This window comes from Cricetulus griseus, assembly GCF_003668045.3.
Source record: "Cricetulus griseus strain 17A/GY chromosome 1 unlocalized genomic scaffold, alternate assembly CriGri-PICRH-1.0 chr1_0, whole genome shotgun sequence".
Taxonomy (NCBI): domain Eukaryota; kingdom Metazoa; phylum Chordata; class Mammalia; order Rodentia; family Cricetidae; genus Cricetulus; species Cricetulus griseus.
Window position 1 is genome coordinate 56787429 of NW_023276806.1, and position 27851 is coordinate 56815279.

Below are 27851 nucleotides of genomic sequence, written 5' to 3' on the forward strand. Positions count from 1 at the left end.
CTCCGTCGTCACTTCCGCCCTAGAAGGTAAGAGGAACGCCGGGCGGAAGAAACTCCCAACCGGACCGGAAGGGGTAGGTCCCGTAGGCGGTGCTGTTTGCTGGAGCCTCGTGGAGGCTGAGGTGAGTGTTGCTGGTGGCGTGGGGATTGCGGGGCGCGGTTCCTTCCCTGCGCCGAGGTCCCCTGGATGGACCCACGCGGCGCAGTGCTCCGTGCTGTGGGAGCCAGGGAGGCCGGGGGGAGTCCTGTTCCCGCGGCCGTTTGCACCACAGAACCCGGAGTCCGCACGGCTGCTCCCGGGCCGACGAGTGCAAGGCTCCCGGAACTACCCGACTTTCCTGAGGGTTTTGGGGGGCGCGCGCGGGGTGGGGGTGGGGGTGGGTGATGTGCAATAGAAAGAAGAGTAGGCAAGGGGATAATTTGAGAATGACAAGGTAAGAGGAAGGGAAACAAGAGAAGTTGTTTCAGAAATACGCAGCTTGCTAAAGTAACTGGGTCCGTGTGGACCCCTGCATTTGGCAAACAGCTTATCCCTTTAAAGCCCTTGGGTAGGAGCAGTACGTTTGCAAACGGTTAAGTTGAGCGATACTGTTGACTTCGAATGAAAAACACGGCAGTGCTACTGCTAGGTAGAAAAGTAGTGCAGCAAGTCAGTAATAACAAGCTGGGAATCAAAGTGCTGCAAGAGAAAAACGGGTAAACAGTCAAAGGAGAGACAGACCTACGAGAGACGGACGAGTTTAGCGAGGTGATTAGAAGCAGAAAATTTGAAGTTAGATTGGCTTTATTGGAGCCTGGCTTTGGTGCTTTCCGGTTGATTTTTGAGCTCGTTCAGCATCTCTGTTAATTATCCTTGTCTGTAAAATGGAAATAAGAATTGCCTCTTTTCTTACTGAAGAGAAGTTTTGCGCACATGTTTGCAATGCACTAGACACTTTCCTAGTCTTTTGGTTCTGTTGATGCAGTTACTGCATGCAGTTAACTGCATGTATTGTGAGCAATAAATCATTTACTGTACGTTAACTCTAAGCCTTGCTACTATGATTTTTTTTTTTAAGTCAAAGGTTACTAGAAAGTTTTAAACCCTGATAGCTGGGGAGATAGTGTGTTTTAAAGTAAAATAATATGAGGGGTTTAGAAAGTAAGGTAGTCATGTGAGGTGTTCAAGAGGGGTGGCCTGTAAATGCTTGGAATTCTAGTCATGGATCTGGACACAACTAGAAACAGAGGTGTGGGAGCCCCCGAGCTTCATGCTGTATGGGTTCTCTACTGAAAATACTGCAGAAGGGTATCGGACGAGCAACTTCAGCTAAGCTGGAGGAATAAAAATAATTGCAGAAGAACTGAGTTTATTTATTTATTTTGCTTTGTTTCTTTTTTTGAGATAGGGTGACAGGGTCATATGTAGCCCAAGCTGACCCTGGACTCTTTATGTAACTGAAGGTGACCTTGAATTTCTGAGACCCTATATCTGCCTTCCCAGTGCTGAGATTAAAAGCGTGCACCACCACACATGGCTTGTTTAGCACTGACAATTGAACCCCAGACTCTAGTATGCTTAACCCTTTCCTTTCTTTATTGGCTTAATTTAGGTTTCCGTGTGAAAGGGGGGAATGAAGCTAGGTTTACAGTAATCATTGATGAAACCTTATTCAATCTCAGCTGAACAGTTTTAGTGCCAGAACTTTGATAGTGGTTGAGAGGGCAAAAGAGAATTTTATGGCTGCCTTGAAGCTTTTATGCTAGATACTCATGAGGTGATTGTGATAGTGTATATAGTTTAAGATTCAAGGTGTGAGAGATTACATACTGAGTAAGGTCAGTGATTTATTCAGAGTAAATAAAATGTAAGAACTCACAAATTTCATGTTGTTGGATGTGCATACATACATCTAAGTGTGTGTATGTAGAGGAGGTTGTGTGTGTGTGTGTGTGTGTAGGCTAGAGGTTGACGTGGAGTGTCTTTCTCATTTCTTGAGACATGGCTGTCCAGTCCTTGCATGGCTTGGGCTCTGGAACCCTGACTTGGGCAAACAAGGGAGTGATGAAAAGACAGACACATTGACACACATACAGAAAAGCTGAGATCAGGTGGTCTGGACTCTTGGATGGAGAATAACATCCCAGAAGCTCCTCTTGTTTATTACATCAGGCTAAACAGGAAGGAGGGTTTATTACATACAGATAAAGAAGGAGTCAGGGTTATATGCAGCTGAACAAGGAGGCAGTTTTAATTTCAATACAGACAACAGTCTATAGAGGAGCAGTCTTCAAGCCATAAACAAGGGGCAAGAAAGGTACAGTGGACATTTTCTGGAACACTATAAACATCCCCACTTGGACCAGAAGAAGATGTTGCCACTCTCATGTGTCCTAGGCATTTGAAGTCCTTGACATGGCTGTGCTCATGTTAACAGGACACATTTACTAAGGGCTTCCTCTCTTGTACACCCAGGGTCTCTCTCAACTTGGGAGTTCATGAATTCTGCTAGGCTGACACTGAGCTCCAAGTGACCTTTCTGAGTGCTGGGATCATACACACATTGCTCTGTGCCTGGCTTTTTGTGGGGGTGCTGGGGAACATGCTTGTATAGCAAATAATATACCTTGAACCAAGTTGTATGCTTTTGACTATGTGGTTTGTGTTTGTTAGCCTTCCAGAGCCAATATACTCCAAAAACTGAATTTTGTTTATATACACAGATTGCCTTCCTGGCAGCTTCAGACATCCTGACATGGGGCTTACCAAACAGTATCTCCGATATGTGGCTAGTGCTGTCTTTGGCTTGATTGGCAGCCAAAAAGGTAATATTGTTTTTGTGACACTTCGTGGAGAGAAAGGACGCTATGTGGCAGTACCCGCCTGCGAACATGTTTTTATCTGGGACTTGAGAAAAGGAGAGAAGGTGAGTCTGAAATGAGTAAGTTGGCGTTAATTTTGGAGTGGAAGAACCCTGATTGGCCTGAATGCATTAATTTGTGTGTGATCCCTCAAGAGACCACGTCCCTTTGCTTCTTAGATGTCTGTTTGTATTAATATGCTAGGTCATTAGTTGTAGCTCTTATTCATTTTTACTTATGTGTACAGATTCTACTTTTCAAGTTCTGCTTGTGTGCAAAGTCAGTTGTAAAATATTAGGATTTAAAAAGGACTGTTATTCCGCTGTGTCAGTGGAATCTTTTTCTTATATATGCTGGTGAGATCCAGTAGTCACAGAACTCACTTTGACTGCGACTGAAGTTATTTCTTTGTGCTAAGCACATAGAGATACTTAACTCATCCCTATTTATTGTATGACTCGATAGATAGATAGATAGATAGATAGATAGATAGATAGATAGATAGATAGATAGATAGATACTTGTTGGCACCAGAGCCTCTTGGGATGGAGCCACTAGTACTATACTGCCATGAGGCTTGTTAGAACAAGGATGGATTTATAACCCTTTACCGAAATTCACTAAGAGAAACATTTGGTAACTTATTATATTACCTGGGTAATTTGCATGTGTCTACCAATGTCAGGCTTGAGAGGAAATGATTACTTTTTGGGGATATCATTGTCTTTCCTTGTAGGATTTTATCATTGTGCATCAGTGACTATAAATTGTTGGTACTCACTGTATTACTGAAATCATTCCCACTCTGGTGTCTCAATACATGCCTCACTTTTCTGCATTCCTTTTGATTTTTATGATTTCAGATCCTTATCCTTCAGGGGCTTAAACAAGAAGTCACTTGCTTATGTCCTTCCCCAGATGGGTTGCATCTGGCTGTTGGCTATGAGGATGGATCCATCCGAATCTTCAGCCTCCTTAGTGGTGAAGGAAACATAACCTTCAATGGACACAAAGCAGCTATCACCAGCTTAAAGTACGATCAGCTAGGAGGCAGACTGGCTTCTGGGTCCAAGGTGAGCCTCAGACACAGGTGTCCAGGGTTATTTTCTCACACTTATGTAGAAGCAGGTTATTCAATGTCCAAGCTAGTATACAGTTGGGAGAAATAGAGTGAGGAAGATGTGTATGAATGAGAGGAGGGAGTATTATTTTCTGTTATAGTCTCTGATAAAAGTCTGTGTAATAAAAGAATAAGACAAAGGTACTTTGGAACCTATCATATTGTGGAAGAGCTACCCCAAACTATAAAACAAGGAAGATTAGAATGGAAGATGGTAATAATTTGCCAATGAATTCTGTAAACTTAATATTATTCCTCTGTTTTTAAAAGTTAATGAGCTAGAGCCAAGCAAGCTGGCACACACCTTTAATCCTAGCAGTTAAGAGACAGGAACCTGTATTTGTGAGTTGGAAGCCATCAGTGAGGCTATGGCCTCCAGGGAAACACAGTTGAGACTGTCTCTCAAAGAAAAAACATTGTTTTCCCAGCACAGGAGAAGGGGAAGTGAGCTATATGCAATTGATAACTACTAGGAGAGGGAAATCAATTTTCTTCAGTGTAGTAACACTGAGTATATCAACCTTGCTTCTGGCGGGCCACATTCTCAGGGGTTGTTGGCCAATACAAATCAGACTCTGTCTTTTGTGGGGTTTTTTTGTTGTTGTTTTTATTTTTATTTATTTTTTTAAGGAGGGAAAAAGAACATGAAGTTGGGTGGCTGGGAAGATTGAGGGGAGAATATGATTAAAATATATTTATGAAATTCTCCAAAAAGAAAAACACGAAGAAGAGATTGATAATTTGAAGTATAAATTTAAGACATTATTTTTTTCTTTTTTACATTTTAAAAAGTATAAAAAGAAAGGGGGAAGTATTTAATAAAAGACCATCATCTACCTATTAGACTTGTAGTAAAATAAGATATAAAATACAACATGTAAGAGATAACACCAATGAGGAAGACACAAATGAACAGTTTTAAAGCAATGAAGGTGGTCATTATTTACCACAGGTCATGGGAAAAAATAGCATTAGCAGTGGAGACACGGCCCAGTTGGTAGAATCCTTGCCCAACATAAAGGATTCCTTGGCTTGCCATATCCCTATAAACCTAAAACTTGGGAGATATAGGCTGAAGATCGGAAGTTCGGGGTCAAATATTAGTGTTCACAAAAATAAATGAAAGTGGGTATGAAGACCAAGCATTCTTCACTGAAGGAAGGAAATTGGCAGTCATTTTCAGAAATGTGATAATAGCCAGAGTGCACAGATGGGAAGCTGGTCTCATTCAGATCTTTGGTAGTTCTATAGATAGATTCGATCTAAGGACTATTTTAATGATATGAATCTAAACTGTAAAAATAACCATATCCTTTAACCAAAAACATCAAACTAGTATTTATACGTACTAAGGTAAATGTACAAAGATATATGCATGTGAATTTTCAGTGTTGCAAGTAACAGAAAATTGGAAATGACCCATGTGTATAAAATGTATATTGTGATACTAGAAATTAAAGTAGAGCAGAATTAACTATCAAAATGCATTAAATAAGATAGTTATAAGCTGAATACATAGCATGAACTCTGTTTTCCTCTTTTTTTTGTTTTGTGTTTTTGATGTGGGGGCTCATTGGACTGTCTAGCTTTCCTCCCACAGAGCTGGCACTACAGGGGCCTTCAGCCATACCTAGAAATCTGTTTTCTAATTTAAAAAAAAAAAAAGAAAGCCTGAGATCTCATGCATATACAGCTAGAGCAGTGTAAAACAAAGTCTGCTCATTATTCCTGGATGAAAGGATAGGCTGCTGCCTAACCTGCTTTCCAAGTTGTAAAGGATGGTATATTGCCTTTGTAGTGATTGAGTCCATTATTTGTAAAGTTTGGCCTTTTGTGGTAAGAGGAGTGTTTTTTCTTATGTGTTACTTTATTCTGAAGGATACAGATGTTATTATTTGGGATGTGATCAATGAAAGTGGCCTCTACCGTCTAAAGGGACATAAGGATGCAGTCACACAAGCTCTGTTCTTACGAGAAAGGAATCTGCTAGTTACAAGGTAAAGATATGAATTTCAGAGTTTTGAAAAGGAGTTGCCTCATTGCTTGTTGTTCCCTGCTGTGCTCATGCTTGTATGTTGGTGTGCTTCCTCTTAGGCTGCCAGCTTTCCCCCTTTCTGCCTCTCAAATGCTAGAGTTTTGCAGTGAGTTACAGCATTTTGATATTTTCTTTTCTTTTCTGACTCTGCTGTAGAGTGGGCGTTTATCTTCTGGATCCCTAGAAGTCAAGGAAGCAGAATGCTAAGCTGTGTGTTTAAGTTCAGTCTGCCCTTTGAGGAAAAGTGTGTGTCGTAGGCATAATCAACATTTGTTAGGTTGAACCATTTGAAAATTTTATTTTTGTTGCCTCAAAAGTGATCAAATATTATCAGTTTCATATGGCTCAGCCTAATATAACCACTGTCTGCAAGGAGTTCACTCAGGAAAGACTAAAATCATAAGGTTTATCAGGCAGTAATTACAAGAAATATTGTAGTGGCTCCGGAAGAATTGAAGAGCCCCACGTCATGTCCCAGTGGAGATTTGTTTTCTATTGCAAGGGGTGTAGGGAAACACCTGAATTAGAGGAATAAGAACAAACAGGCTTTGAGAATGATGTGAGAAGAGCCTCACCTTGATTCTGTGAACATTAAATTGATAAACTTGAGAACTAAGTTACCTCAGTGTTGTGGGATGAGAAACCAGCAATGGGACAGGAGACCATGTGAGAAGCTACTGAATAATGCAGATTGTAGGAGGCGGTCAGGTTTTGATAGATGTGGCTCAGGAGTCAAACCTTTAGAGACCACCCAGAGGAGATGTCCACACAGAGGATGTGTTTTCATTGCCAAAGAGCCGATGGTTTGGATGACAAGGGAGCTGGAGGGCTCAGATGTTTCCGTGTTAAACAGAATGCCAGTGCTGTAAAGTGAAGAGATGGGAGAAAGACAGATGGGTTGTGTGTGTTCTGTAGCTTAGCTACTTCTGTGTAGGAGTGAAGCTCCTGTTTTCATAGAAGAGCAGCCACATGGAGAGTTGGAATTCTTGCCTTATCAGGACAGACAGATAGAATAGCTTCCAGCATTACTGCTGTATTATTCTAAAACAGCAAATGAGTTTCTCACATGCCTGTTAGTTTAATGATTCTTCCTAATAAGATTCTTTTCCCGGTTTTTCTTTTAGTGGGAAAGATACTATGGTAAAGTGGTGGGACCTTGATAATCAACACTGCTTCAAAACAATGGTCGGCCACCGAACTGAGGTACGTGTTGGGTCATGGGCTCCAGAAAAGCATGACAAAGCTGTTACAGTTGGTTCTTCCTGCCAGCCTGGTCCCACAGCCTCGCCAGCCCCAAATGAACTCACATACGCTATATTAGTTATAAAGCTGTTGACCGATGACTAAGGCTTCTTACTGGCTAGCTCTGTCTTAATTATTAACCCGTAACTACAAATCTATGTATTTCTTCATGGTCTTATCTTACCAGAGAACACCTGACTTGTGTCCTCTCTTCCCGGGATCACATGACAACTCCTCTCTGCCTACACTTACCAGAATTCTCCTGGTCTCCTAGACCCATCTGTCTTGCTGCCCTATTGGCCAACAGTGTTTTATTCATCAGCTGATAAGAGAAACATATACACAGAAGGACAACCCCAATCACAAAGCAGAAAGCAAAAGATGGTTTCTCTGGCCTTTACTGGCTCTTTTTACTGCTCATACTGATCTGTGTGCTGTCTTGAGAGATAGTGAAGTTGGCTGGGAAGAAGCAATGCCAGCCATTGGACGGATGTAGCTTTTCTGATCTTATACATGTAAGCCCTGGTGGCTTAAAACCTTTGAGTTTGTTATTTTAATTAATTTCACCTATGACTGTTGTATTAGAGTTATCTATAGGAACAGAACTTATAGAATGAGTCTCTCTCTATATATAAAGGGGATTTATTAGAATGACTTACATACTGTGGCCCAGCTAGTTCCAACAGTGACTGTCAGCCAATGGAGGGTCCCAAGAATCTATGAGTTGTTAAAGTCTATGAGGCTGGATGTCTCAGCTGATCTTCATAGAGGCCAGAATCCTGAAGAAGTTCCTACTAGTGCCAGTCAAAGAATGGATGTGCTACTGAGAGTGAGAGCAAGCAGGCAAAGAGAACAAGTTTCCATGTCCTTTATATAGGCTGACAGCAGAGAGTGTGGCCAGATTAAATGTGCATTTTCTTACCTCAAAAGATATGGATTAAAGGTATTAATCTTCTCACTTCAAAGATCCAGATTAGAAGTGAGTCTTTCCACTTGGAATGATTCAGTTAAGAAAAAAAATCCCTCATAGGTGTGCTCAGTCATTTAAGATTTAGGTAATTCCAGATGTAGTCAAGTTGACAACCAAAAACAGCCACAGCTGTAGAGATGTTTAATGATATTATGGGTACAGTAGCATACATACAGTAAAAGGGTAGTTTTATGTTTACCTGAACAAGATTCAGTCAGCCAAGTTCAGAGAATATTTTAAGTGTCTTTGCCCCTCTTTATGGCAGACTTTCAAAAACATATTTATAATAATGAAGTGGAAGGAGGATTCTAGGAAAATTGACTGGCAGCAGTATTGCTGTATCTCCACTGTTTAATTCTTGGATGCTAGTGAGAGATGCGTGGATACTAGGCTGAGAATTATGAAGTGGACATTAATAAGGCACCTTTTATTTGCCAGACATTTCAATAGAAGCCCTGGTATCCGTGGATTGTGCTTAGGATTTGTGATGAATAGCTATTACCTAAACAGAACAGTAGAAAAGTAGAGAAATTCCTAGTACCACTTGACAGTTTCACCACAGGCCATTCCCCCACTGGAAAAGTGCTTCAGTTAGTGGATTTTGAATCACCTTAGTACACTTTACTTAGACTTGAAATGCCAGAGAGACTTCATTATAGTAATCTCTTGCAATGCTTCATTATACCACTTGAAGTATTAAAAATGATACTGTGTAAACTGTTTTGTATTCTTAGGTGTGGGGCTTGGTTCTAGTTTCAGAAGAAAAGCGACTAATAACTGGGGCTGCAGACAGTGAGCTGAGAGCCTGGGACATCGCCTATCTGCAGGAGGTAATTAATGTGTTCAGATCATGGCCAATTGCATGTTTTCACAGTTGATCATCTCATTGATAAAGAATCAGATGTAATAGAAGGAGTTCTTCCATTGATGACCTGGCACTTCTAAACAAAGACTTCCTCATTGTGTACTCACTGCTCTGGTTTATTTGAGCTGAAAAGAGATTTAGTCTTGGTAATAGTGTTGTTAGTGGCATTTTAGTCTTGTATTCCTGGACCTTTAGACATGTGTGGGTGGACTTTAGAGGACTTTATCTTCGAACAACAATCTATGTGGGATGTATATTCTCACGGGAGTGATTAAAGTGATTCAATTCATGTTTTTTGGGGAGGTAATTTTTAACTTTAGGTTTAGTTGGAATTAGTGTATAACCATATCCAGTAGCCATTCTGATAGGTTTTATATGTCTTAGACTAGCTTCTTTTCTTCTTCTTCTTCTTGTGTTTAAGGAGAAACTGTAATACACCTTACACTGCCTCTGCCAGTACCAATACCAACAGCAGTCTTTTGCTCTAGAATATCTTTTTTCTTACAAAAAGAAAATTTTAAAGTTAAGGAAGAGTTGAGCCATTAGTTTTTACACTATTATCTACTCATATATAGTCCTAATACTATGGAAAGTCAGTGGAGATAGTATAATGAGTAATGTTTTGTTAGATATAATGCCAGTTTGTAATAACTTCTGAAACTCGTCCTGACATTGAAGAAGTTTTATCAGAGGTCACCAGTCAAGATGTAAGTGCTTCTAAGAGAGGCTTCTAGGTCATTGGTGTTAAAAGTCATCCCTGAGACATTTTAACTTTTATTCTTTGATATTTCTAAAATAGATTGATGACCCAGAAGAGCCAGAGCCCAAGAAAATCAAAGGGTGTCCTGGAAGACAGGACACACCTGAAGCAGAGGATGGCCCCCTTGAAGCAGATGAAGCATCTGAAGATGTAATCCGCTTTGTTTCTTCAATTGGGCTGAGTTAGTGGGGCAAGAAGGACAGACTTAATAACCATCTCCAATTATCATTTTAGGGAGTGTTTTGTCACCTGTGTATATTAAATTCATGTCTTTTCAGAGCTTTTACAGAACAGATGTTTAGCCTCCATGTCCTCTTGCTTCCCTTGTAGCGCATCCTCTCATGCAAAAAAGCTGGCTCCATAATGCGGGAAGGAAGGGACAGAGTTGTGAACCTTACTGTGGACAAGACAGGCAGGATTCTTGCTTGCCATGTGAGTACCAGGCTTATAGAACAGAAAGACTTCCTTTTCACTACTTACTCTTTTATAATTCAGTATGGGTATGGGCTTTTCCTTTGATTATTTAATAATTCAGAAAATATGTCTGGAAGTTAGCTCAGTGATTAAGACAGGTAATACTCTTGCAGAGGACCTGGGTTTGGATCCCATTGTCCATGTTGGAATGTTCACCGTCCGTCCCTTGTGACACCAGCCTAAAGTTGGAGTCTGATCAGATCAGACACATCTGGCCTCTGCAGGCACCTACACTTCTCATGCACATGCCCCCACCCTCACCCCCCACATGATTTAAAATTTAGTATATATTCCTATGTATGGCCAATGTCCTAGCATAATTAATGAGTGAAAATAACTGCATTTGTTATTATTAATAAGCATTTATTAAAGGCTAGCTTTTCTCATCAGTATTAAAGGTCCTTCAAAGGGATGCTGAGTAGTAAGTAATATCCCACTTAGAGATAAGACAACAAACCCAGAGGGGTTAAGTTGTTCATGATGACCCAGCCAGTATGGGAAGACAGATAAACGTTGCTGTTTAGTTTTACCGGTATAAGCTAAATTATAAACTGTCTGTCCTAGACTCACATTGCCTGCCTTCTTCCTTTCTAGGGAACTGATTCTGTGCTAGAAGTATTTTGTGTCCTTTCCAAAGCAGAAATTCAGAAGAAAATGGATAAGAAGCTGAAGAAAGCTAGAAAGAAAGCAAAGTATGTTTTAAACAATTACTTAGTGATAATAAAACATCCTGGATAGCCATATATTATACAAAAAGTGTGACGTTTAAAGAAAATACTTACTTCTTTGCCTTTTAGAACTAACAACTAGAGATTTTGTGGGGTACCAGTACCACAAGGTTTGAATTTCTGTTCCATACTTCTTTATTCCTAACACATTTCTGAGTTGTAATAAGACCCACACAGAAATAGACTGCAGAATTTTAAAGCCAGGTACACTGGGACTGTGTCTGTGCCAGTGCCAGGGAGGTGCAGACAGGAGACTGCAGCTTGCTGGTCAACCAGGAGCAGAACCAGAGGACTCCAGGTTCTCTAAGAGACACTGCCTCAAAGTGGAGTATAGTTGAGGAAGACAGACATCCTACATAGCTGTCAGGCCTACACACACACAAATATACCAAAAAGAAAAAAATCTTTAATGGATGATTTATCAAATTTAAAAGTGATTTTTAAAATCATCTGGCAAATGTTGTGAGATATGTTCTGGCTCCATGACAAGTTTGGGTAACTTCAGGTAAGAGACTGGTTGAGAAAGTTGTAGAGTTTGCTAGAGAAGTCCATCAGGAACACTTCTGTGCAGTGACTGCTATAACAAATGATTACAGGACAAGTTATGGGCCTGTTGCATTCCTGGTCTGTTTATGAAGGATGGCCAGTGAACTGTCATTCAGCTCTCGGGGTAACCCTGGTAGTCAGGCTGCTCCCCCGGAATGATTCCACTTGTTCATTCCTGGGCAAGAGCATAGATTGGTAAGAGTGAGGATGCTCCTGGAAAATGGATAGGTGATATTTTAGGTGTGTTTCCCTTCCTAGATTGAATTCTGCCAGTGGGGAGGAGGACCCTGAAACTAGTGTCTCAATGACTCTGCAGGATGAGATCCATCGGGTGGCCAATATCAAGACTTCTTCCAAGATCAAGTAGGTGAACATGTAGTGTCTAAGTATTATAGAGTAATAAGCCACCAAGTATCCCTGGCATTGTTACAGTATTTGCAAACGTGTGTGAATTACATTTGAAGGTGGTGAGCATGTCACACTCACAAGCCCATGTGTCCATTTTTTATTATTATTGATTCTTTCAGGCTGCCAATTAAGAAAAACGGACATTGTTCAGAAAGTTTTAAATTGCACACAGCACAACACAAACAAAATATGTGTCAAAACTAAGAACTGGTCCTAGAGTTTCCTTTTTTACTTCAAGAGCCTATGCTTGTAAGTCGGTGAGATGCTTCAGCAGGTATAAAGAAAGGTGCTTGCTGCTATGTCTAATAGCCTGACTTTGGTCCCTGGGACCCATGTGAGAGAAGGAGAGAACTGACTCCTTCAAGTTGTCCCCTGTCCTCCACACACTGTTGTGGTCCATACACCTGTGCACACACGTACAAACTCAAATAATTAAAAGTAATAAAAAATTGTAAGGCCTGTGTTCAACTGCTGCTTAGTACCCCAGAACAGTTTCTATCTAAGATTTATATACATGGTTAAACTACAGATTGGTATCACTAAGCTTTTCTTAGAAAAATGTTGACTTCATGAGCCAAGACAGTAGCTGGAATGTTTGTGATGACTTTCCCATGCAGATCCTTTGACCTGATTCATTCACCTCAAGGGGAGTTGAAGGCAGTCTTCCTGCTGCAGAACAACCTGGTGGAATTATATTCACTCAATACATCCTTGCCGACCCCTCAGCCTGTCAGGACAAGCAGGATAACCATTGGAGGCCATCGCAGCGATGTGCGCACTTTGTCATTCAGCTCCGATAATATAGCTGTGCTTTCAGCTTCGGCTGATTCCATAAAGATATGGAACAGGTCTGTGAAGTGATGCTTCCTATAACTCTGTCTAGTAGAATTGCTTTTTCTTTGAAATGTTTTTGGTACTCGATGATTGGCTCTTTTCTCAACCTAAATATAGTTCAGTCAGAAGATACAATTGGTGCATTTTGGCAGTTGTTCTATAGAGCCTATATCAGATTTTGGAGTGGAGCTGGTGACACCGCTCAGCAGGTAAAGGTACTTGCCACTAAGGACCTGAGTTTGACTCCTGGAACCCACATAGTAGAAAGAGAGAACTGGCTCTTGCAAGTTGCTTTCTGTATATATGTGCCTGCTCCTCTCCGTAAATAAAATAAAAAAGATAAATTTAGGGTAAAGTAAACTAAGCTTTTCCTTCATTTGGAGCTTTGGCTAGAAGATGCATACAGTCACCACCCTTTGTATTCAAGTCTAACACCCTCCACTAGAACTTGAGTTACAGGCAGTTGTGAACTGCCATGTGGGTGCTGGAATCAAACCTGGATTCTCTGGAAGAGCAACACATGTTCTTAACCACAAAGCAATTTTCTACTCCTTTAGTCTTAACAGGACTAACAGGTCTGTCATTGACCAAAACATTGCTAAGAGTTGTATGTCATTGGCTGAATGAATAAATATTAATGGCCCTATTAGATGAATTTGTGGGCTGGGGTGAGAACTCAGCCTTTAAGAGTATTGACTTCTTTTCTAGAGGCCCTGGCTTCAATTCCCTGCATCCACATGGCAATTCACAACCATTTCTAACTCCAGTTCCAGGAGATCTGACACCCTCTTCTGGCCTCTGAGGGTACTACATGTATATGGTATTCAGATATCCATGCAGGCTAAATGCCCACACACATGAAGTAAAACTAATAATATTAAAAGTAACTTTCAGATATTGGTAAAGGTAAACCATTTCTACCTGAAGCTCCTTATGCTCTGCTCTCCTGGGTCTTGGAGCCTGGGCCCTGTGGATCCCAGCTGAAACTTTGTTTTCCTCTGCTTTTGTATGATCTCTTTTCCTTTTTTTTTTGATTTTGTTTTGAGACGGGGTTTCAGTGTGTAGTTCCAGAACTACAGACCAAGCTGGACTCCAACTCATAGGGATCCATCTGCCTCTGCGCCCCCGCCCCCGCCACCACCCCAAATGATCTCTTTTCTTTATGGTCTTTATGGTAGCTTTCTTCTTCAAATAAATCCAAATTTGGTCCATAATATTTTCTTCCTTGACTAAGATGAATGTGAGTCAAGAGTTAGACTTTTCTTCTGTCATGTCAATCTCTATGTGTGGCTTAATGCATTGAAAACACTGACTTCTAAGCGGAAAACAAGTTCCTTTAACGTGAACTCCATGTCCCTTGTCTCCCATAGGTCTACCCTGCAGTGTATCCGCACAATGCCTTGTGAATATGCTCTCTGCTCCTTCTTCGTTCCTGGTGATAGGCAGGTGGTTATAGGAACAAAGGTAAAGCTGGGATTTTCTACTCATCTCAAAAGATGTTTGAGAAATTGGATTTTTAAAGCATGCTGGTAATTAATACATTAGAGTTAGATAATAGTTTATTGACTTTTGGTGTTTTAAAAAGTTTTTTTTTCTTATTTAAAAAAATCAAATCATCTGTCAAATTATAAAGACAGTACTGAGGTAACTGCCATCATCATTTTGATGATTATCCTTATATGTATCTTACAAACGTATGTAATTATGTTCAATTGATGGTAAGATATACGAGTTATAAATAATAAAATATATTATCAGGTTTGACAGAGCATGGTATTATAAAGTTAAGCTGAACAGGTCTTCATTCTCAGATTGTCATCAGTTTGGCACAGCCTTGAGTAGATGTGGATTTGGATTCAGATTGTCTTTCAAACCTCTTAGAGAATGCTGCTTCACCTGGATAGCAGTGATGACACCCATCTGAATATTCTGGCACTTAGTAAATTTGCAACCTTTGAAAAATTGCTTTAGCCCTGTTAGCCTTGCTTTCTTTGGAGTGCACAATAAATAGAGACTGGTCGCAATGCAAGTAGTGAGAATAAAATGAAGTAAGGTAATAGGGCATGTGTTTGTCTTGAGACAGATTTTCTTTGTAGCCCAGGCTGCCTCAAACTTAGTATTCTCCTGTCTCAGCTTCCCAGTGCTGTGGCTGTATTCAAGTTGTTGGGTGTTTTGAAAAATATTTTTCAAGTATGTGTCATCCTTATTTTTGTAATCCTTTGTAAAATATATATACATTTTATTAAGAAACCAACATTCCACAGTGGCTGTTTCTTGCATGGCAAGAAGTTTAAAATGCTGTAAAGAGTTTCCTGTCCTGTTCGGGAATCAGCGTTCCAATTGAAAGTTGTGCCCATTTTCCATCTATTCTTCAACAAGTGCCCATGTGCTGTTTGTTGTTGGGAAAGTGTTTTGTGAATTGCGTTGAGGACTGCTGTAAAGCTAATGAGCATTCCCTGGCCTGGATGGTGCAGGGCAGGTATTGCACAGCTCTTGTGATCCTCGTGATATCTCTCAGATGCTAGTGATGCAAACTATGTTCTATAAAAAGCAAATTCCTGGAGATGAATTCTGTAGCAGTCCTAGAGTTGGAAAGAGGCAGGCCTGGGGCTTAGGTCAACTTGCTTCCACTGTCTGCCATGTTGTGTAGAAACTCATGCAGTTAGTAGTAGGCTTTTGCCTGTGTCTTGTTAAATGCCAATATCAGGGTCATGGAATATACAGATGTTTAGGCAGGAGTCATGGTAGAGTTTTAGTTCTTACTGTCAGCGTATCCAAGACCAATGGGAAAAATCTTGGCATACAATTACTATAGGCTTGGGTGGTCTATGTAAAGCATGGGAGAAACTTTAAAGTTAAGTTTCCATTTGAATTGTTCAGATTTGTCTATAGCCTTGGTATTTTCCTTTTGAAGTTGTGGAACCAGTGAAAGCAGCAGAGTCAAGAACTACAAGGTTGTACTTTCCATAGCTGTATATGAAAGCAGTCTAGACAACATTAGGTAGATTCGTTTTCTGAGCAGTTGGCCCACACTGTTGCTGCTTTCCTAAACTCTGTAGGCATAAATAATGAAGTTTGTAAGTGTGCTCTTTACAATTCTGTTCACTTTCCTAGACCGGAAATCTGCAGCTTTATGACCTGGCCTCGGGCAATCTCTTGGAGACAATAGCTGCCCATGATGGAGCCTTGTGGTCCATGTCTCTCTCTCCAGATCAGGTAACTGCAATGGGCTTTAACACTCTGGCTGCTGTCTATTTCTGTCAAGTTTAGTTGCCTACGATAGGTTCCTCCCAGGTTGCATTAAAGAAAGCTCCCCTGTGTTCGATCTTTAGATTTCACGAAGATGTCATCCCACACACCTGTAATAGGAATAGCTTCCATTGCAAAGTTGAGTCTAGTTCAGCTGTTGATCCTCAGTAGCATGACTTATTTTTAAATGGTGGTTTGTGGTACTTTACAGAGGGGGACATTTTAACACAGTACAGATGGTGAAGTACACTTTTCCATTCCCCCTTTAGTCCAATGATGACTAGAGAAATTCTTTAGCAAATATATGAGCCTGATGACTCAGTAATAAGTGTTTGCATTTGTAGTGCTTCAACTCCTGGAGAACTATGCGTTGATCCTGATAGAGACTCTGCCTGACAGTTTTGTGGTTTTGTTTTTTGATAATACTTTGGCATTTATCAAAATATTTTCAATGACAGCAATTCTTTACCCACTGAAGGTATATATTTGGAAAAAGTAAATACAGAGTTTAGAGTAGCTCTATTGTCACTTAGTATAATATACATATGGATATGTATGCTCTGAAATGGGGCAGAATAGACTGCTTTTTTTTTTAATTTGGAAAATCATTGCAAAGGTGCTTGAGCAGGGATATTGGAGGAATAGTTTATAACTTTCTGAGGTGAACACTGGAAACAGACTGTTCACTTGATACATGTTCATTAAACTAATCTTACTGCTTTGTAGCAAATTCATTTGACTTCTTAGGTAAAGATGAAAAGGAAAAAAAAAATAAACTCTATAGTATTCCTTAAAAGCTTTTCTTAATAATGGTAACAGGAAATTACCTAGGACTTCAATGATCATGTCTGTCAGTGTTAGACTGTGCTGAAAGTCTCAAATGAGGTCTGGCAGTTGCCCCAGGAGAGCAGTGGGGGTGGGTACATTTTTCTTAATTCTTGCCATTTGCCAGTAAGTAAAAAGAGTTTTAGACTATTTTGGTGTGTGTACTTAGCAAAGTTTTTGTGCTAAACTAGTTTTTTAACTGAAGTGTCATTTAATTTTCAGCGTGGCTTTGTGACAGGTGGTGCTGATAAAGCTGTCAAGTTCTGGGATTTTGAGTTGGTGACAGATAAAAACAGTACCCAGAAGAGGTGAGTGGCCATTTGTGTGGGGGCTTTAGGATGAAGTGAAGAGCTGTTGATTTGTGTGTTTGTGTGTGTGTGTGTGTGTGTGTGTGTGTGTGTGTGTGTGTGTGTGTGTGTGTATGTGTGTAGTTTGGAACTGTATGTTATGGAGTTCTCATGTTTTTTTTTTTTTTTTTTTTTCCCCTTGATGCTGTCTGTAGACTTTCTGTGAGGCAGACTCGAACCTTGCAACTAGATGAGGATGTCTTGTGTGTCAGTTACTCTCCCAATCAAAAGCTGTTGGCTGTTTCTCTGCTGGACTGCACTGTGAAGATTTTCTATGTTGACACTTTAAAGGTACAATGGTTTGGCTGGGCATAGTCTTTCTCTGTGACCTTAAGAATTTGGGATGATCCAATGTGATAGTTTCTCTTAATCATTTTTTATTCTGTTTTATTTTATTATTATCTCTTAGAAGCCTGTTCTTTTCTAGTGAGAAACAGAAAGGAAGTGGATCTAGGTGGGAGGGAAACTAATCAGGATATGTCATGTGAGAAAAGATCTGTTTTCAGTGTAAGGAAAAAAATGGGATGATGGCCAGAAATAGCGTATTTCTAAAAGTATGTCTATCAGAGCACTAAGTGTACTAGAGAAACTAATAGCATCACAGTGTTCGTCAGTTTTGTTTAAAACAAGCACTAGTTCATGTGTTTAGAAGATCTATAGACAGAAAGCCCTGTCCTGTCGTACCTATTAGCTTTATTAGTATTGGTAGATACAGGCTACTGAGCCCTATACCCAAAGTCTTAGGGCTACACTGGGCCTCAGGATAATTTGTGAGAGAACTGTCCCAGAGAGCCTGTATGGGCAGACTCTAAGGTTTAGGTTATGAGCCTGAATTCTTTCACTGGGCTTCAGTATTCTTTTCAAATACTGTGTAGGGTCTGCATAGTGGATACAGGCGCTCTTAGCAAGCAGTCCAGAAATGTGTTTAGCATTATAAATTTATATTTGGCTCCATGTGTAAACAAACATGAATGATTTCTATTATTTCTTTATGTTTAGTTTTTTCTCTCACTGTATGGACACAAACTGCCTGTTATATGCATGGACATCTCCCATGTAAGTAACATTTGTGGGTTGTCTTCTTCAAACCAGACACTTTTCTCAATTTGTGGTGTGCTACAGCACTTGCATCATTCTGTGGAGTTTATTACAACTTCTTCCCAAGAGTCAGTATTATAATCATAGCATAAACATGCTAATGTTTCATAAATACTAAGTTCTGGCAGATTGCTCTTCTAAATTCCCTAATTGGGAGAACATCCTAAAATGGCTGGCTTTACAGAGGGACCCTTTGCTGTAGGATAACACTTGCAAGGATTAAACAGTGTAGTATTCTTTTTTGTATGAATACTGTCTTCAGAATCACATTTCCCCCTAGTGATTGCGAGTGAGAATATGTATTTGCAAAGTGATGGGGGTATAGGATACAAGGCTAGGTAGAAAATCTTCACAGTGCAGTCCAGCAGAGAAACAGCCAACAGCTTTTGATTGGGAGAGTAACTGACACACAAGACATCCTCATCTTCTCCAGCCTCATTTTCTCTTTTCCTACTCTCCCCACAAATCTTATTCCAGAGATCAGAGCCACCTCTTTTCTTATTTAGTTGAATAAACAGATCACCTGACATTAAGCACAGCATTATACTGTGGCATTCTCCTGTGAAAGGGTCAGAGTTCATAGTCCCATGCTTTCACTTTCTAAGCTTTGAGATGCTCTAGAGGTCCAAGCATAGGAATTTTGGATAGAGATGGCAATTTTTTGCCCTATTTTAATATTTTTAAAGAAATGGGCTAAATATTTTGGTGAGCTTTTAGTAATTATCTAATGTAATGAAACATTAAGTAATATTTTGTTTCTGTGTCATAGGATGGAGCACTAATAGTAACTGGTTCTGCTGATAGAAATGTGAAAATCTGGGGTCTGGACTTTGGGGACTGCCACAGGTCTCTCTTTGCACACGATGACAGGTGGGTGTAGTCTTCTGAAAAGGTCTATTTGATGGTCTCAGATAGTGATAAATTGAAAGTTCCAGAAAATAGGCATTCCCAACTAGTGTAAGAGTGTGCTAGCTTACTGACCTGGAGTTCCTGACATCTACCTCTCCACTTTTAGTGTGATGTACCTACGGTTTGTGCCTAAGTCTCACCTCTTCTTCACTGCTGGGAAGGACCGCAAGATCAAGCAGTGGGATGCAGACAAGTTTGAGCACATCCAAACGCTGGAGGTAACCCTTGCCTGCTGTGCCTGACCAGTACTTTAAGAACTTCCTGTAAGAATATTTACCTTGCCCACTAGCTTAAGCAGGTAGTAAACAGTGAGTAAGTTATATTTCCTGGGGTTGGTTTGGTTTCTCATTGTCCAGGGGCACCATCAGGAAATATGGTGTTTGGCTGTCAGCCCCAATGGAGACTATGTTGTGTCAGCATCTCATGACAAATCGCTGAGACTCTGGGAGAGAACGAGAGAACCTCTTATTCTTGAGGAAGAAAGGGAAATGGTAAGACCTTTAAGTTTGTTTTCATGTCTGGTATGGATGGCTTACAGACTGCCCCTACTGAACTTTCCTGTCCAATGTAATCACAGTCACGCAAGAGGTGTTTCCAAGACCAGTGCCACCCATTCCAGAAGCTAGGTTGACACCAGTGCCATTGGCATTATGAGGCTTTGAAAGAAGCCTTTTCTACTACTTAATTCACTGATTATAACTTCTGTGTGTCTCTTGGCAGCAAAGAGAAGCAGAGTATGAGGACAGTGTGGCCAAAGAAGACCAGCCAGCAGTAAGTGAATCTTTTGGGATACTGGGATTCTGTAATTTCAAGAACTTGTAATGGGAAAGGAATTAAGAATAGATGCCAGAGGCACTACCAGCTAATATGAGAATCTATGTAATGTAGTATTCAATTCTAAAGTTAGTTCTGTGACCAGCTCCTATGAGGATTCTTATCATTATGGCTTTTTCTTTTTTGAATGGAACTTTATAAGGAGTTACAACATTTATTGAGCAGAACAAAAATTTAAATCACAAAGATTGAGAAATTGGAAACTTTATAAACATTTTCAGGGTAATGCTTAAGATGATACAAATAAAAGGTTTACTATTGTGCCTATTCTCAATGGGAGATAGTGATTGTGGGATTTTCATAAAATAATTCCCATCTTGTTCAGGATGTCTTATTTCTGGCAGGTTGCAGGGGAGACTCAAGGTGACAATTACTTCACTGGGAAGAAAACGATTGAAACAGTCAAAGCAGTAAGTTGTCAGAGTGCTGTATCATCTTGTAATAGGATTCTGACTTTTTAGTAAAAGACTTACCCCGTGTCGGCCGCATAGCCCTGTTTGGCACAAAAGTTGATGAGCTCCAAGCACCAGTCATCACCTGTGTCTGATGCCCTTGGTCTTGTATCTGATCAGTGTGTGGCTCTTAGTGATGAAGCTCGTGTCCTCTTGAAGTGCACCTTTGGTGTTCCCAGGAGTTACTCAGTTGTGTCCAAATATGGTCTCATCTGAGTGCCTAGTATTTTGTCTTTTTCTTACAAATTGAAAATAAGAAAAAAAATACTGACAACTGTAAATGCTGCATTGCACTCTAACTGGCATGTCTTTATTAAGCCGATTCAGGCTATTATTAGCCAGGCCTTCCCGTTTCTATGTCTTGAATTGATAGGATGTGTGCTGGGATGATCTTTTCCTTTGCTGTCATCTATGTAGGCTGAGAGGATCATGGAGGCCATCGAGCTGTACCGAGAAGAAACTGCAAAAATGAAAGAACACAGAGCCATTTGTAGAGCAGCAGGGAAAGAGGTGAGCTTGCCCATCAAGTTACGCACTGGGGAGTCTTCATAAAAAGATTTCCAAATGAGGCTATTTCAGATTAACATAGATAAGGAAATGTGGTAAAGGCAGTAAGTACTGTGTAATTCAAGTATTAAAAGAAGTAGGGGAACTGTGAAGCAAAGAGGCTTCTGTATAAAAAAGGAAGGCTAGGAAATAATAGACAGGGTGATTGGTATAAATGTGTGTGGTATAATTTTGTGATAAACTGTACTGCCCAAACATGTTCATCCATTCATTCAGAACTGCAAGGTGTCTCTTTTTTATTCCTTCTCGTTTTAGAGTCAAAGTTTTAAAATATCACTAATGCCCCAACAAAACCTATTTTTAAGATTTGGCTTAATAACTTCTTCATAGGTTCCTCTTCCTGTCAACCCCATCCTGATGGCTCATGGCAATATTTTGGTGAGTAGAATGTCTGTTTCTCCTTTGGTGGTTCAAGGGTTAACTTCAGATACAAGAAAGGGAGTAACAATGCATTGTGATTTGGGGGTAGATGCCCTAGGAAGTCCTTTGTCTCAAAGACTTTCCTGAATCTTGGTGTCCTTCCTCTAAAACAGCTTGTATCTCAAAGGGCTACTAATGAAGAGCTTCCCAAGGAAGTGTCTAGGTTAGAGCAGCCTGGCTCTTCCTCCTCTAGTGTTTCCTTATGTTCAGAATCCACACTTCTCTGAAGAGTTGTTCATTTAAATGAACTCAGAAGTCTTTAGAGGAATGACTGACAAAACCCATCATGAAGAAGGGAGGAGATGTATCCGGAGAATATGTTTATCTAGGAGTTGCCAATTATATGCTATTTTACTTGCATATCTCATTCATTACAGTAATCTCAGAATATCTTCATTGTATAGATATGAAACAGGCCCAGCTTACAAGGAAGCATAGTCAATAAAGGAGACAGCTTAATTATAACCCCAGATCTGGCTAACTCCAAACCCACACAGCTCTGCCATGTTAGGCCATTTTTCTCAAGTGGGATGGACTGAGAGCACCCTGGTGGAAAACACGTGAGCGCTTCACTAATGCTGCTGTCCTTCCTTTGTAGCCTTCAGCATATGTGTTAGAGACCTTTAAAGGAGTCAAGTCTAGGTAAGTCCTTGTGCTTCTGTAACTCACCAGGACAGTCATGGAGTGTCTGAGTGGAAGTAGATGATGGCACTGATACCTTCCTTTTTAATTATGTAAAAATTTGAGTGGAAAACAATTCATTATAATATATTTTGGAAGTATAAGGAACCAGGAGGCTCCAGAAGTATGAATGGTATTTTGAAGGACAAATGTTATAGGTAATAAATAGTTAATACTACTCAGTCAGATACCACCTCGGAACCTGTTTTGGTGTATATTTTGTTCCACTTATTTGTATATATACACAATTGGAATTTTGTTGTAAGGGCTACACACAACCAGTTAGACTACTCAAGCTCCAGGGAGTCACTGTATCTTACTCTTTTTCACATAGGCCTTGAACATTTGCTCACATTATTAATATTTTTCAAAAACACATGAGATTGTTGAACATCTCCTGCAGTACAATTATTGTTTGCTGCATTTCTTATTTTTGCTATTATCAATAATGCCTCAACAAACAGTTTATATATGTGTCTATGCTCTTACTGAATATTTTAATGTATTCATTTGATTAAAAGTTTCAGTCCACAAGTGTGTAAAGTTTTAGTTGCTGTTCTTTCTTGGTGTTCTGGGATAGTTAGTTTGACTGGTTCTTAGAATTTGACATACTGAAGTTTATTTTCATAAACTGAAACATGTACATGTGTAACCCTTATAAACAGTGAATAGAGCTGCCTGAGGATTATCACTAAAAAACTATAAAGGGAACTTGATACTGGGGGTACAGTAATACATTCCAAGATGGGAGGGTTCTGTTCCAAGTGGTTAGAATTCTTTTATTATTTTATTAGTTCTAGTTAGGGAACAAGCTTATTTCAAGTCCCTTCTCCCTCTCCCTCCCCTCACCCCCAACCCTCCTCCCCACCCCCAGTCTACCCCCCACCCCATCCACCCACCACTCCCCAGGCAGGGTAGGGCCCTCAAAGGGGGCTCTGCAAAGTCCACCAAGTCTTCCTATGCTGGTCCTGGGCCCTTCCCCATGTGTCCAGGGCCAGAGTGTAACCCTTCACATGGGATGGGCTCTCAAAGTCCCTTCTTGCACCAGGGAAAAATACTAATCTCCCTGGAGTGCAGAGGCCTCCTTATTGACATCCATGTTCAGGGGTCTGGATCAGTCTTGTACTGGCCTCCCGGACAGCATCTGGGGTCGATGTGCTCTCCCTTGTTCAGGTCAACTGTTCCTGTGGGTTTCTCCAACCTGGTACAGACCCCATCGTTCTTCATTCCTCCCTCTCTTCAACTAAATTCCCGATTTCGGCTCAGTGTATATCTGTGGATGTCTGTCTCTGCTTCCATCAGCCACTGGATGAGGGCTCTAGGATGGCATAAAGAGAAGTCATCAATCTCATTTTAGGGGAAGGGCTTTTAGGTTATCCTCTCCACCATTGCCTGGATTGTCAGATCGTGTCATCCTTGTAGGTCTCTGGAGATCTCCCTAGTTCCAGATCTCTTCTCGGGCCTATAGTGGCTCCCTCTGATATGGTATCTCTCATCCTGCTCTCTTTCCTCTATTCTTCCCCCAACTCAATGTTTCTGCCCCTCCATTTCCTCTCCTCTTCTCCTCTTCTCTTGCTCTTATTGTAGCAGCTCCTCCCCCCCCCTCATGCCCCCAATTAGTTTGGGAGTTCATGCCACTTCCATTCCTGGGGACCATTTATCCCTTAGAGTCCTTCATGTTTCCTAGTTTCTTTGATGAAGAGGATTATATACTGGTAATCCTTTGCTCTATGTCTAAAATTCATATATGAGTGAGTACATACCATGTTTGTCTTTTTGTGACTGGGTTACCTCACTCAGGATGGTTTCCTCTAGTTCCATCCATTTGCCTGCGAATTTCAAGATTCCATTGCTTTTTTCTGCTGAGTAGTACTCCATTGTATAGATGTGCCACATTTTCTCAATCCATTCTTCCGTAGAGGGGCATCTAGGTTGCTTCCAGGTTCTGGCTATTACAAACAATTGTGCTATGAACATGGTTGAACATATGTCCTTGTTGTATGTACATGCCCTATTTGGGTATATACCCAAGAGAGGAATGGCTGGATCTTGAGGTAGACTGATTCCCATTTTTCTGAGCAACCGCCATACTGATTTCCAGAGTGGTCTTACAAGTTTGCACTCCCACCAGCAATGGAGGAGTGTTCCTTTTTCTCCACATCCTCTCCAGCATAGGTTGTCATTGGTATTTTTTATTTTAGCCATTCTGACAGGCGTGAGATGGTACCTCAGAGTTGTTTTGAGTTGCATTTCTCTGATAGCCAGTGATTTTGAGCACTTTCTTAATGGTCTTTCAGCCATTTCAGATTCCTCTGTTGAGAATTCCCTATTTAGTTCTGCACCCCACTTTTTAATTTCATTGTTTGGTGTTTTGGTGGCTAGCTTCTTGAGCTCTTTATATATTTTGGAAATCAGTCCTCTGTCAGATGTGGGATCGGTGAAGATCTTTTCCCATTCTGTGGGTGGTCGTTTTATCCTACTGACTGTTTCCTTTGCCTTGCAGAAGCTTCTCAGTTTCAGGAGGTCCCATTTATTAATTGCAGACCTCAGTGTCTGTGCTACTGGCGTAATGTTCAGGAAGTGGTCTCCTGTGCCAATTTGTTCAAGGGTAGTTCCCACTTTCTCTTCTAGAAGATTCAGTGTGGCTGGAATTCTTAAACCAAGGAAGAAATTTCTGATCCAAATTGAAATCCTCTTGAGATTTCTAGGTGGTATTGATGATATGATACTGAAACTAGTTTCAGAAGAAGCAAAGTTAAAATGGTGAGGAATTAGTGTGAGAATCACTCAATTGCAGTCGTCATTATAGACTCTAAAGCCTTGAAATACAGATGCCCTCGTGCTATACATCCATATACATACAGTCAATATATGCGGAGTAGTCACACATACAATATATATGTGTGTGTGTGTGTGTGTGTGTGTGTGTGTGTGTGTGTGTGTGTGTGTATGTAATTCACAGTGTAACAGTATGTATGCATATGTATCATAAGAAAAGCATCATGAAGATGGAATAGAATGGACTTTTCTTCATGACTTTGTGAGCAATGTTTATCTGCAACACTTATATTTCCCCCGTTAATCCAGGGACTAAAATACTCCCTAAACAGATGAAATGTTAAGTATGAAAGACATTCAAAAGAATCATTTTGAGTGTAGGTGAATATTTAACTCAGAATGGACAGAATCTCCTCAAATATAAAAACAGGAAAAGCAATAAAGGGAAAGATGGAGTAATTGATAGTGTTGAGGAATATAATGTTTTATTTTTCCTCCTCAGTGAACTAGAAGAGGCTCTGCTTGTGCTGCCATTCTCTTACGTCCCAGACATTCTTAAATTATTCAATGAATTCATCCAGATGGGCTCTGATATCGAACTTCTGTGCCGGTGCCTCTTTTTTCTCCTCAGGTAACATGTTTTTACAGATACTGTCTATTCAGCCAGACTATTCCAGCTGTGGGCTAGCTGAAGCTGGCATTGTTCTGGGATTAATAATTCTGTGGTTCAGTATCAGAAACTGTTAGAAAATAAAGTTTACCTTTAAGTGATAGTTTTGCCTTTAAAAAAGCCTCATGACCTACTTTTTAAAGTCACATGTTTTGGTAAGACTGTAAGGTGCAGCTCAGGATGCAGCTTAAAGTGATGCTAGATTGTTTATTAGCCAGTTTGCTCCATTTATTTTGCTTTTAAACTGATGAGCGTAAAAGCTTTGTTCTTACACCATTTTAAAGAATAGCCAGTCAGTTTCTCTCAGTGTCTACAGACACAAGTGGAAGTGGAGGGGACATAGGAAGGGAAACTAAGGAACATACAAATGGTTAAACAGTGCTTAGGGAAATGACTGAAATATTTGAGGAATTGGCCTGATTTTGCCTGTTTTGAGATAGGATCTCACTCTATATCCTTGCCTGCTATGTAACATGTATGCAGACCAGGCTGGCCTTAGACTTGCCTGCCTGTACATTCTAAAGGCTGGGAGGATTACAGATATATGCTGGCCTTACTCCTTTTTTTTTTTTTAAGCAGGATTTCATTTTAGTCCAGGCTGGCCTTGGACTCAGCATATAGCCTGGGCTAGCCAGACTGATAGCAGTCTTGTCTAGGTGATGATCCACCATGCTTAGCTTTTTCCATGTGTGCTGAGGATAAAACTCAGGTCCTTGTGCTTATATGACAAGCATCCTACTTGCCGAGCTAACTCCCAGTCCCCATGTCAGTTAGCATTTTTAATAGATTCCATTCTATCTCTAGAGCTTTCTATTGTCATGATCTCTCTGGTCATGGTAGATTTCTGAGAAAAGATGTGAGCGTGTCATCAGGTTTATTATAGTATTTTTCAAATTATCAAACTGAATGGTGGGAATCGCAGGTGATTTTTGTTCTTGTTTTTGTTGGTTGGTTGAGTTTGTTAGAAGCTTGTGTTCTACGCTCATGATGGTGAATTGGATCTATATCTTGTCATCTGTTTACTATTTCTTAGGGGAAATGATAGGGCTAGATCTTCTCTTTGCAGCATGACTTTTTTCTTTTAGGATTCACTTTGGCCAGATCACAAGCAACCAGATGCTTGTGCCTGTGATAGAGAAACTAAAGGAAACAACTATTTCAAAAGTCAGGCAAGTCCAGGTAAGTGCCTACTATAGATATGTGCCCTAAAAGGTACCATATTCTGGGCCCTCTTTGTCACAATACCAAACAGACATAAACCTGTACTTGGGTAAACTTTCTCTTGGCATTAGTACAAACAGAATTTTTAAAACACCAACAACAAAAGTCCTTATCGAGGGAAAGAATATGACAACACATACTCAGACACTGCTGCATTGTCTAAACAGCAAAGAATTCCATTTACTTTCTTGTGTTCCTCTCTAGGATGTCATTGGCTTCAATATGGCAGGTCTCGATTATCTCAAGAGAGAGTGTGAAGCAAAGAGTGAAGTTATGTTTTTTGCTGAAGCTACTAGTCACTTGGAAGAGAAGAGGAGGAAACGAAAAAACAGGAAGAAGATGATTTTAACATTGACTTAGAACTGAAAGGCTGTGTCTTTTCCTGCTTCCCTTAAACTTTAAGGAACACGTAAACTTAGCTATAGTGGAGTTGGCATCTTAAAAATATTGAAAAAGATCAAGTAGATCTTGGGGTACAGCTGTCAGCTTCAGCTGAGGAAATCCAACATGGCTGTGTGCTCTGGCTCCCATCCTTTGGACTGGACAGATTTAGTTTAAAAATCTGTGTTCTTCAGAACTGAGGCTTTAAATTATAGCAAGGAGCAAGAGTATTTTTTTTTTTTTTTTTTTTTTACTGTATTTGGTTCATTTGAGTTGAGATAGACATTTCTAAAGTGTCTCATATTTATGGCAGATTATTTGTACTAGAGGTTTTCCATTTAAGATAATCATGTGTATTACTGTCTTCTAAAATGAAGTACCATGGACTTCAGAGCTGAAAGGGATGGTAAAAAATATCTAGAGCAACCTCCTTAAGCTAGTACAGGTTGTTGAGTCTGTATATAAGAAGATCATAATGCTATTTGTACTTTGGGGAATAAAATAGCTTTTTCATTAAAACCATTTAAAATGTCTTGCTGGCTGCCTGAATAATAGGGGGGTGGTCTGGTATAAATATAAGTATGCCTACATGGTAGG

The 27851-nt window shown here is 40.2% G+C and overlaps 1 protein-coding gene across 1 annotated transcript; it reads left to right on the forward strand.

The window, feature by feature from the left end:
* Nucleotides 1-13: 13 nt before the first annotated feature.
* Nucleotides 14-27787, forward strand: Wdr3 (WD repeat domain 3). Its single transcript, XM_027393784.2, has 27 exons — nucleotides 14-121; nucleotides 2703-2905; nucleotides 3704-3913; nucleotides 5839-5957; nucleotides 7120-7198; nucleotides 8942-9037; nucleotides 9872-9982; nucleotides 10163-10264; nucleotides 10901-10998; nucleotides 11839-11943; nucleotides 12606-12836; nucleotides 14193-14286; nucleotides 15937-16038; nucleotides 17119-17204; nucleotides 17399-17534; nucleotides 18243-18299; nucleotides 19111-19211; nucleotides 19357-19468; nucleotides 19607-19741; nucleotides 19971-20021; nucleotides 20429-20494; nucleotides 20954-21046; nucleotides 21434-21481; nucleotides 22122-22165; nucleotides 25485-25613; nucleotides 26738-26831; nucleotides 27078-27787. Exons 2-27 carry the CDS (start codon nucleotides 2735-2737, stop codon nucleotides 27231-27233), a joined length of 2826 nt encoding a protein of 941 aa, XP_027249585.1. The 5' UTR covers nucleotides 14-121; nucleotides 2703-2734; the 3' UTR covers nucleotides 27234-27787.
* The last annotated feature ends 64 nt before the right edge of the window (nucleotides 27788-27851 follow it).